General features: G+C 40.1%; 1 protein-coding gene across 1 annotated transcript in view; it reads right to left on the bottom strand.

Annotated features, from left to right (window-relative positions):
• Nucleotides 1-7,606: 7,606 nt before the first annotated feature.
• LOC101644960 (cytochrome P450 2J2-like) overlaps nucleotides 7,607-12,189 on the bottom strand; it is a 38,450-nt gene continuing 33,867 nt past the window's right edge. Inside the window, exon 9 of the mRNA XM_004699632.4 lies at nucleotides 7,607-8,228. Coding sequence (XP_004699689.3) covers nucleotides 8,050-8,228 — 179 coding nt within the window. The 3' untranslated portion in view covers nucleotides 7,607-8,049. The remainder of the gene's footprint in view (nucleotides 8,229-12,189) is intronic.

Raw genomic sequence — 12,189 nt, 5'->3', positions numbered from 1 at the left:
GTGGAGAGCAAATGTTTTGAGAATGATGAGGGCAATGAATGTACAAATGTGCTTTACACAACTGTTGTATGTACGCATTGTGTTAAGAGTTGTATGAGCCCCTAATAAAATGATTTAAAAAAAAGACAAATATTCAGAAATAGGATTCCCAAAATATATTCTTATATAGGTGAGAAATACCTGGAAATTAAAAAGTTTGCTGCATAAATTTTATGCTATTTTGGGAGTATGTACTTATGTGAGCAATATTTTCATCCATGAAATTAAATAAAACGGCATACAGATCAAGATTAACTGATAAACATCTATCAGCTTTAATCAAGATGGTCTGTTCTCAGTCTTTGAATCCAGATATTGGAAAACTAGTAGGAAGAAAACGCTGGCAAGTTTCGGCTAAAAAATAATAATTTTAGTTTTATAAATATATTAAATTAAATGTTTAAATAAAAGCAATTGTATGGTGTTTTAATTATCCTATCCATATTCCTGAATCCTCACTTCAAAATATAAATTTAACAAAATTTGTGAATGTGATGTGGCCCGTGTGAATCTTGCCTGTTGCACCAAATGGCCCACATTTTAATTGAGTTTGACACCCCTGCTATACATGGAATGGTGCATTATGTACTATTTTGTGACCGTTGGACTGCTAATTACAGTTCGAAACCACAACTGCTCCAGGTAGAAAGACGGCTTTCAACTCCTTTAAGGAGTTGCAGTGTCAGGAACTCACAGGCGCAGTTCTGCCCCAGGCTATAGGCTCTGACTTGGCAGTGAGTTTGGGTTTTGATTTTTATTATGTACTTAATTATTTTTATCCCTGAGTAGTATTCCATTGTATTGATTATATTACATCATTCTTCCATATTTTAATTGATTACTGCTTGAGTTTTTCTTCTTTTTTTCTATTATACATAATCCAGCGATGTATATTAAGTACAAAGGTTTTTGTGCAGATATTTATATACCTCTATATTCTATGCCCAAGAATATAATTACTGAGTTATATGCTTACTATATTTAATCTTTTGAAGAGTTGTCAGACTGTTTTCTAAAGAGTAGAATCATCGTTCATTCTTACCAGCAATTTTTAAGTGTTCCGATGTTTTCATATTCTTGGCAGCCCCTTTTAGTTTAGCCATCACAGTGCGTACGCAGTGGTATTGTCACTGTGGGTTTGCATTTCCCTGATAAAAAGCATGCCTACCTTTCCCCCATGTGCTTAATTACTATGTGCATGTGTTTGGGGTTTTCGTTTCTTTTAAATGTTTTACTCATTTAAGTTATTCATCCTTTTATTACTGAGTTGAGAGGGTCTTTCGTATCTTCTGGATCGGAGTCTTCTGGATGTATGTGATTTGTAACTATTTCCTCAGTTATGCCAGTCATCTTTGGACATTCTTCCTGCTATTTCTTGTAGCACAGTGGCTTGCAGTTTTCACGAAACCTAAATTACCTCATTGTTTTCTTTTGTCTTGTAGTGCTGAGGTCATCTCTAAGAAAACTATTGTCTAACGTACTTCACAAAGATTTAAGAGTCTGATAGGTTGTCTCTTGCATTTAGACTGTGATTCACTCTGTTACTTTTTATATATGGGGTAGGTTAGGATCCACTTGCAATGTTTTGTATGTGTAGTGGTTTCAGCACAATTTTTCTAAGTCATTTATTCTAAGCATAGGTTTTCAAAATTGAATTTCTATATTTAATTTTCTCATAATTTTAGCTGTTTTTTGAGAGTTATTAGATTATCAATGAAATGACATTACTATTTGATTGAAAGATAAATCCCTGGCCATGCATTTTTTGGTTACGAGTGTTGCGTTCCTTTGGAAAGCTTTTCTATCTATTTTACATTTACCTAAAAGTGACCTTGTCACTTCCTTGCTGGGTGGTCATGTCATCTTACAGAATTTAAAAAATAGAATTACTGGCTGAAGTTTATGCAAAGTTATTTTGACAGTAACTATGGAGGTTTAGATATGTGAAATAAAAATGTTAGAAGATAAAAAACCAATATAACCTAAAATGTAGTCAAGATCTCTAAAATTGACGATGTGAAAATATGAGCCTGTATTTTATAGTTAAGGTTCTAACATTATAAAGAGCAGAAATTGGGATAAATTCAAATTAGTTTGCTTTGAGGTGTGGAATTTGTTTGGGCCTCAGGTTAGAGTGTATAAGGGAACTTCAAAACATTTTGGACCAATTCCACTTGTAATTTTTTAATTCCATTTTCTTGGGCTTTTTGAATCCTCTTTATATCACTTTTTACTTAGTCCTTTCCCTACTATTTACACCTTTAAAATGCACATGTAAATTTTTAACGATAATTATCCCCCAGATAAAAATTTTACATGCTAATTACTATAAAAATGAATATTAAACAATATTAAGCAATTTATTCCTTTTTAAATTCATTTAATTTCATGCTCTCTAAAACTATACTAGATATTGTCTCATGGTCAACAGTTTCCAAATTAGAGAAGTAAAGTAACTCACATAATTTCTTAAGAATTTGCACAATAAATATTTAATGACCTAATATGTAATTCTCATAGCTACCCTTATGAGTTAGAATAAACTCAATGGCAGTGAGTCTTATATACATATATATGTATACGTATGTACACATACACACACACACACACACTTATACTTTATGATACTGGCATTCTTGTTTTCTGGGGCCCAGGCTTGCAATGTACATTATTTAAAAATAAAAATGTTCAGAAATTTAGCAGTATTTTAAAATAGCAGCTTGAGTGGACAAGATTTTCCTGTCTTAATAACGTAAGCATGTAAAGGCTGTTCATTTTAGTAATTAAAGCACATGTGCTTTTTTAATGTCTTTGAGGTCTTCATTGGGTTACAGCAGGAAAATACTACGCTTCCTCCCACCAGGAAGGAACTGAGCGTGACCATGCTAAAGAACTAGGAGCAGCTAGAACAGAAAGACACAAAATGAATGCAGGAGAAATGGGACACAGGTGATGTGCTTCTTCATAATTGAACAGGTTGAAATCTACACAGTGATTTTTTTTATCTGACGCCAAATCTTGGTTCATAAAAGAAGAAAATAATATTTAGATAAATTAACTAGTTTTATAAAAGTCTCAATTTTTTGTTCATTTCTAGTTTTTCACTTCTATAAGTTTCACCTTGTAAGAGAAGCCAAATGTCTAATCTAATCCATTTTGCTATAGAATTAATTAATTTTAACAAGCTTGGACAATCAGGTTGTTTGTTAACATATCTTTGCAATTGTTAGAGATGGCGACATAGGAGTACATGACTGTCTGGTTCTCTCCTGTGTCCAAAATCAGTAGTAACACATGGATTTTGGCATCCAAATTGAATTCCACCTCTACTTCGTTTTATTAAAAGTTTTGTTCTGGGCAACTTAATTTTCAGTTCTAAATTGGAAATGATATTTCATTTGTATAATTCCAGATTATAAAATATGTGCTTAAAAGGCAACTGATACTTATCTGGCCCCAATGATGTACTAAGAATTGTAACAATAAAAACAGGTGACATTTGTTTATGTTGACTATGTGTCAGACACTTTTCCAGATACCTTTACACCCTGTATTTACTTGCTTAATCATTAGGATAACTTCTATAAAGGAGTAACAATCATTATCTTTCTTTATGTACGTGGAAATACAGAGAGATTATGTAAATTATCCAGATTACAGAACTAGTCAGTCATGGATTCTACATTTGAATTTTCTGTCAATGTATCTTCTGAATTTCTTGACCATTATGTTAACCACTATGCTAACCTACCAAGAGTAGCACTCTTGTTATCAAGTATATTTGAATTAATTTTTTGAATCTTTATTGGATTTTAGAGAGTACCATATACCTGAGACACTTGAATGAACCTTGGATCTCTCAGTTTTGTATGCATACTCTCAATCACTGTAGTTAAAAGAAGAATAACATTGTAACTTTCTGGTGAGACCATTAAGCATTATGAATCAGTGCAATTTAATACCAATTGCTAGCACTGGAGAAATATTCATTTCTTAAGGGATTCATTATAAGAAGATAGTCTTCTGAATGGAGAATAATTTCATAATTGACAACTATGATGTGGATTCAGAGGAAGATGTGAAACAAGGGATATCACTGCTGATGTCAGATAAACATACTAGAAAGATGTTTGTGTTTTATTGACTATGCCAAGGCATTTATCTATGTAGTTCATAACAAACCATGGATAATCTAAAGAAGAATGGGAATTCCAAAACACTTCATTGTGTTTATGAAGAACTTGTATATGGATCAAGGGGTAGTTGTGTGACTAGAAGGAAATATTTTGTGGTGGAAAGTCAGGAAAGGCATGCATCAGGGTTGTATCCTCTCACTACATTTATTCAATCTGTACACTGAGCAAATCATCAGAGAAGCTGGATAATTTGAAGAATGTGGATCAGGATTGGAGGACAGTTTAACAACCTCAGATTGCAGACAACACAATTTTGCTTGCTGAAAATGAGGAGGACTTGAAGCACTTGCTGATGAAGATCAAGGATTGCATCGTTCAGTAGGAAATTTGACTCAATGTGAAGAGATCAGAAATCTTCACAACCAGTCCCATAGGTAGCATCATGGTAACTGGGAAAAAGGTTGCTGTCGAGGATTTTGTGTTACATGGATCCACAATTGATGTCCATGGAAACACCAGTTATGAGCTCAAAAGATTCACTGCATTAAGTAAATCTGCTGCACCAGACCCCTTTAAAGTATTGAAGAGAAAGGGTGTTATTTTGAGGACTAAGGTGAACCTGAACTAAGCCATTTATTGACAATACACTGTACAGAACACAGCAGACTATAAATGACATTGCAAATAATAGGAACTCTAAAACCTTTCCATGCATGCATCAGAAGCTGTCCATGGCAGGCAGTGGTTGTGACAGAACAAGGGGGTACTGCATGATGGGAAGTCAGGACAGTTGTGTCAGGCTTGTAGCTTTCATTATGCGTATCGATCTGTAAATAATCTGAGAGGTTGGACTATGCAAGGGTGGCAGCAGGCGTGAAGAGGACTACTGAACAAGCCTCGGTAGAGAGTCCGATGGCACATCTGGACTTACTGAAGGCAAAGAGGATCTGAATACAGAAGACCGATGAATGTCAAGTCGGGCCTTCGGCACAGGTTGCAGGATGGTGTTTGGACAGGTAGGGTTCTCTGTTGGTCACTGTGAGTCCGAAGTGACTTGACAGCACCTGAAAACCCGGCTGTTCATCTAGATGAAAAACAACTGACAAAATGACTAAGAGCTATAACATCTGGAGACAGTCCTTTCCCATCAAGCTGATTCTGAATCCTATTGACCCTATAGCACCACGTGGAACTTTCCCATGGGTTTTCTGAAACATCTAGCCATATTTTTTTCCTACAGAGTGACTGGTGGGCTGGAACCACCCACCTGTTGGTGAACCAGCTGATTTAATCTCTGCACCACCAGGGATCCTTTAAGTAAATTGAGGTTGGCAACACTTGCCACCCAAAGTTTATAATATAGTTTGATGGAAAGATACACAGCCTTCACAGGATTAAATACCCATATGAAACAGCATGGGATCAAACGCTGGGTGGAAAGCTCCAGGAGACAAGGCTGCGTACATGTAACTGCCCTCAGAGACAGAAGGAGCCCTGGTGGCATCGTGCGGATAACTCACTTGTTCCACAGAATCCAGATGTGGCAGTCAGCTTTTGAACTATCCTTTCTCATGGCCATGGCATTGATTCGGAGTTAATAAAACAGAGTAGGAATTCCAGGGCTGTAATCTTTATGGGCCCTGATTGCTGGTCCTGTCTCCAGTGGGTGGATTCTGATCATTCTGTTAGCAGAGCAGGGGTCTAACCACGGTGGTACCAGGATTTTCTGGAACCCTTGTGAGGCAGGATTCTGTCCTATGGTGTCTCTGTGACTGAATGGTAAGGTTCAGGAAGAGAACTAATTCCACCACTGTTCCCCAAACCGAAATGTGATTGCTAATCTTGCCTGGGCAGAGATAGTCATCTTGTCCAGCAGAGTGGCTAGTGGGTTCAAACTGTGGACCTTGAGGTTAGCAGCCCAGTGCGTGACCAATTATTCCACTAAGGCTCCTGTGTATGGTCAAATGTGGCCATCCTCTCATTGGCTATGAGTCCTAGGTCAAGGTATCAATTCCTTATGTAAATGATAAAAAACAAAACAAAAATATAACAGGTGCTTTCTTGGTAAATTAGGAACCATAAATTTCTGACTTGCTGAATTCCCCAAGAGCACCATGTAAGATAAAGCACATATCAATAAGCTCAAAAGTGGTTGCCAAGTTTGCAGTTTTTGGAAATAGACTCCAAGGCCTTTGTGGTAGTCACCTAATCTGGTGTCAATTTAAGGATTAAGAGTATAGGGGTGGAGTCTACGCTGTCAATCTGGAGATAGCCAATGAGATTTCTGTGTGGGCATGGCCTTCTCCTGAGAATTCTGGGAAATCTGATCATTCCTTCTTGGAGGTGAGAGACACTATCTCTCCGAGTTAACTCCCTTGGAGACTCTCTACTGACAAGGCTGACTTCCTGTGAGGCATCTCCCATGAGGAGACACCACATGGACCTACCCTTCATGATGCAGCCCTGGAAACTGGAATGGCCACGTGGATACCCCTGCCAGCGCTGAGATGCTTCTACCACCACCGACTTTGCAGCCACTGGCCTGTGATCGTTCTGCATTTGGCATCATTGCATGTGTTCGTGAGTCTGAAGAGGAATTTACGGATTGGTGTCGGACATCTGGGCTAAGATCGGACTTATGACTTTGAGCTGCACTGGATTGGGATGTTTTCTCCATGTTCAATTCCTCTTGTATATAAACTTCTCCCTTACATACATACGTGTTTATGCATTTGTTTCTCCAGTCTATCCAGACTAACACAGCCTTTTTTCTGAGACGCTTCAGCGAGGACACAAACCTTAGACCTCTAACCTTGTGTTGAATGGTACAGTGCATTGGCCATGCACCACCCAGGGAGTCGTCAGTGCTGTGCAATACTGGAGCATGTGTTTCCTAGGGTCCGCATTCTCACTGCGCTCAGCTATGCTACACGACTTTTAATGAACTAATGAGCTATAGCAACAGGCCAAAAGCTAAAACAGGCCAGAGGAAGAGGGAGGGTGAGTTTAGCAAAAATGTTAATTGTGGTAGGTATATAATCGTTTGTCAATGTGAGGATTAAGAGTGTAGGGGTGGAGTCTAGCTTGTCAATCAGATCATAGCCAATGAGGCCTCTGTGTGGGCGAGGCCTTCTCCTGAGAATTCTCTGAAATCCGCTACTTCCTCCTTGGAGGCCGGAGATACTTCTCTCTGCCACTCCCTGGGAGACATTGCAGCTGACAAGACACATGGAACTACCCTAGTGCCCCGAGCTGGAGAAGCCACATGGACCTACACAGATGCAACCAGACCTCTGAAGCCGGAGAAGCCACAGAGAGACCCCTGCCAGCGCTGAGATGCTTACAACACCACTGGATCCAAAGACCTTCTACCCACTGGCCTGTGATCGTCCTGCATTCGGCATCCTTGCATGTGTTCTGTGAGTCTAAACAGGACTTTATAGATTGGTATCAGACTTATGGGCAAATATTGGACTTATGGACTTGGACTGGACCGGGTCGGATGCTTTGTCAGTGTGCAATTCCTCTTGTACATAAACCTCTTTCTTAAACACGTGTGCCCATGGATTTGTTTCTCTAGTCCACCCAGACTAACACATTAGTGATGTATTTCTTGGTTTATAAACACTTTATATCCATTATTTTCTTTGATTCTTAGAGAACGTAAATGGTCTGTGTAAGGCTCCATTGGGAAGAAAAAGGAGGTGGTGGGTAGGAGTGAATTTGGATTTCGTGACCTCTGAGTCTGGTTCCTGAGATCCTTCTCCAGCGCTGCTTTGTTCTGTTCCCACCCTTCTGAGCAGCTCTGCCTTCTTCAGAACACCCTCCACATCACCTGTAGCCCTTCCCCCATGCTTTTGCCAGCAGGAATGAATCACCCTCGAAGAACAGCACAGAGACGGTAGCTGGCAGGGGCAAAGGTAAGGCCCATTTTGTACTTCTGAGTCACCTTCTCATTGGCGGGGGCCTTGAAGGTAAACTTTTGTAAAAAGGAAGTGAAGAAAATAAACAGCTCAGATCTGGCCAACTGTTCTCCAAGGCAAGCCCGCTTTCCTGAAAGGCAAAAACAGAAGACTGAACTACCTTCCTGGTAGAGAAGGTGCCCGGCAGGGAGGATTAAAATTCTCTCCTCACCCTGCCAAATCTGATCACAGGGGGGAACTGTGTCCCCGAGACTTCATTTACAGTGGCTCATTTAGTTGAACAACCTCCAGCATAAGTTGAGGTAGAAAAAGTGGTTCCAGGCCCTAAACTCAAAAATGCCTTCAAGAGTCAGCCACAGGAGTGAAGGTATGGGGTGTCTAACAATACGGGGCCCGGGGTTGATAACAGTAGAGAATCTTTCCCAAATTAACAAACAGCAATAACAAAAGCAGACAACAAAGTAATTAAAAAAAAAACTGTGCAAGGGCTCACGTAGAAAGAAAACGTTTTGAAAATGATGATGGCAGCATATGTACAAATGTGCTTGAACAATTGATGGATTGGTATAAGAGCCCCCAATAAAATGATTTATATATATAAAAACGGTGGAAAAGATAATGGCTTTAATTCTCTTATAGCAATCTACTAAATAATAAAATGTGAGTTTTTTCTCTTAAAAAAAACCAAAACAAACTGTGTTAAAATCTTTAATCCTTCAAATGAACCTCTCCAAAGGCATAAATATTTAAAGGTAAGAGATCCTGTGGTAAAGTGCATGGCATCTCAACTTGGTAGACACTCACTCACTGCCAGAGAGTCCAGGTTGACTCACAGCGACCCCTAGGGGGTCTCTGAGACTGTCACTGTTTAAGGGAGTAGAAAACCCAGTCTTTCTCCTTCAGAGCGGCTGGTGATTTTAAACTGTCAACCATGCGCACTGCAGCCTGACACATAACCGCTATACCACCAGGCCTATATGACTTGGTAGACAGCGTCCTCCAGATTTGTGTCCTCTTCAGAGCCTCAAACTATGACCTTTTTAAAAATAGGGTTGTTTCAGACACAGCTAAAATAATATTGGAGTCAGTTGAGCTCTCAATCCAATGTGACTGCTGTTCTTATACAGACAAGGGAAAATGCGGGGTGACAGCACAGGGAGACACTGAAGTGCTATGGCTTGCAGAAAACGCCTCGAAGCCAGGAGAGAAGCATGGGGCATATCTTTGCTCTGAGTTCCCTTAAGGATGTAACCTTGCTGACTGAGATACAGCCTATTAATATGGCCCTGATAGCGTTAATTCCTTCGGTGATGATACATTACAAATTCTGGACACTCTGCCTGTGGCTGGAATCCCATCTTGGAGGGGGTTCTCTGATATGCTAATGCACAGGATTAAGGCATAGGTGATAGATGGAACTTAAAGAGTCTATCCCTATTATTTTATGATGGAACTATAACGTGGCTTAGAAGAATCTTAGTTAAGAGAATTATTGTAGTTTGGCAAGACACAACTTAACTAGAAAGCTTTCACAGATGTGACCCTACATTGAACTCCTCTAACTTGTCTTAAAGGGTATCCTGTGACTGCAAAAATTCTCAAGGATACTATCTAAGTCACAGACTTAGTTCTTATCGGAGTGTTATGAATCTTTCTCTCCCCATTCATTAAGAGCTGGAACCTGTATCACCAGCCTGTCCCATTGAAATCTAGGGTCCCTAGTAACGGAAGCTCTGTAACAAGATCTTTGTTAAAACAAAACTTTCCCCAGCATGTACCTGTCATCCTAAGATGGGTGTCTTTTTGAAAAATTGTTTCACTCAGCCTGCATATATAACCTATGAGAGCAAAGAGATGGGGAGATTGGCATTTGGAGGAAGGATCCCCTGTTCTCTCTTCCCATGCATGTAAAAATAAAACTTAAAATTTTTCAAATCCACCTGGCTTCTGTAACCTCTTGATGCCCCACCTGCAACATAGGTCTATAACTAAGTAGAGGACATAAACCAATTCGTACCCTTTGTTTCCTTGGGGGTATGATTAACTGAAAGATAAAAATCACATGCCCTGCAAAGCCATCCCTCTGTGTATAAGGGCTATCTAGGATACAGAAAGGACTCCCCCAACCCCCACCCAAAGACCAAAGATAAAGAGCAACATTGAGATCTCTGTATGAAGTGGTGGGTGCCAAAACCAAAGATAACAGAGACTGTGGCATGGAGACTATGGGGCTGCATACAGGAGCCAAGCCAAGTCCAGAAGTCAAAACAAGGAAACCATGCGAAAGAAGAGAGGAACAGAGATGAGACTATGAGACTGTGAAGCAGAGCAACAAGTGAGTGGCCCATAGAGCCAGAGCTGAGAACTACATGGCAGAGAGGAACAGGGAGAATTGGCTGTTGGCTGAGGACTGGTCCTACTATGGAGCAATGACTGTATCCTGAGTCTTTAATGATCCTGATAATTAACTTCCCTAATAAAACTCCATCCTTGCCTGCCAGCATAGCGTTGAGTACCATGGGAGGAATGGTTGGTTACAGAATAGGGTAAAGAAGCAGAGAGGCATGTCTGACTCCTAGCTCGTGGCCATAGGAAAGCCTGAGGTGGTTCAGATAGGGTCACTTCCTCCACACCTACCAAAACCTAAGGCTTTTCACACCTATGCTTTTGAAGAAGTTCAGGTATCCTGAAAGCATTAGCCAAAATCAAGGCTCCAGGAATGGATGGAATACCAATTGAAATGTTTCAACAAGCTGTTGAACCCCTGGACGTGCTTACAAACCGATGCCAGGAAATTTGGAAGACAGCTATTTGGCCAACTGACTGGAAGAGATCCATATTTATACTCATTCCCAAGAAAGATGACCCAAAAGAATGCTAAAACTATCGACAATATTACTGATATCATATCCAAGTGAATTTTTTGAAGATCATCCAACAACTACGGCAGAGTACTACATCCACAGGGAGCTCCCAGAGATTCAGGCCAGATTGAGAAGAGGATGTGAAACAAAGGCTATCATTGCTGATGGTAGATGGATCTTGGCTAAAATCGGAGACAACCAGAAATATATTTACTTGTATTCTATTGACTATGCCAATTTATCCAACTGTGTGGATCATAGCACGTTATAAATAGCCTTGAGAAAGATAGGAATTCCAGAACCCTTCATTGTGCTCATGACGAGCTTGTGTATGGATCCAGAAGCAGTTGTGTGAACAGTACAAGGGCATACTGCATGGATTACAATCAGGAAAGGTGTGCATCTGGGTTGTATCTTCTCACTATACTTATCCAATCTGTACGCTGAGCAAATCATCAGAGAAGCTGGATTACGTGAAGAAGAATGTGGCATCGGGCTTGGAGAAAGACGTATTAACAATCTGTGATATGCAGAAGACACAGCTTGCTGGCTGAAAGTGAGGAAGACTTTCAGCACTTGCTGGTGAAGATCAAGGATTGTGGCCTTCACTATGCGTTACAACTCAATGTAAAGAAGACTCAAAGCCTCACGATTGGACCAGTAGGGAACATCATGATAAATGGCGAAATAGTTGAAGCTGTTAAGAATTTTATCTTACAGGATCCCTGGTGGTGTAGTGGTTATAAGTTGAGCTTCGATCCACATGGTCATTAGTTCAAATCTACCAATAGTTTCTCAGGACAAAAACCTGGGCTTTCTATGCCCGTAAGCAGTTACAGTCTCAGAAACCCACAGGGTGTCACTCTGAGTCAAGATTGACTAGGAATTGAGTTTGGTTTTGGTTTGACGCCACAGTCAGTGCTCACGGAAGCAGCAGTCAAGGGCTCACATGACGCACTGCTGTTCAAGACCCCTGTGGGACACGGAAAAGCAAGGCCCTTACTTCGAGGATTAAGGCTCATCCGGCCCAACTCAAGGTATTTTGAGCTACCCTTGATTGGTTTTGTTGACTATGTTCTCCCTTATATGACAAAATAATAATTTATAAATTACCAAGGGCTCATGAGGGACGGGGGAGCAGGGAGGGAGGGGAAAAATGAGGACCTAATGCTGGGAGCTTAAGTGGAGAGGAAATGTTTTGAGAATGATGAGGGCAATGAATGTACA

Source organism: Echinops telfairi, unplaced genomic scaffold (assembly GCF_000313985.2).
Source record: "Echinops telfairi isolate 266 unplaced genomic scaffold, ASM31398v2 ScPeMD7_443;HRSCAF=831, whole genome shotgun sequence".
Lineage (NCBI taxonomy): Eukaryota > Metazoa > Chordata > Mammalia > Afrosoricida > Tenrecidae > Echinops > Echinops telfairi.
This window is presented reverse-complemented; position numbering and strand designations above follow the sequence as displayed.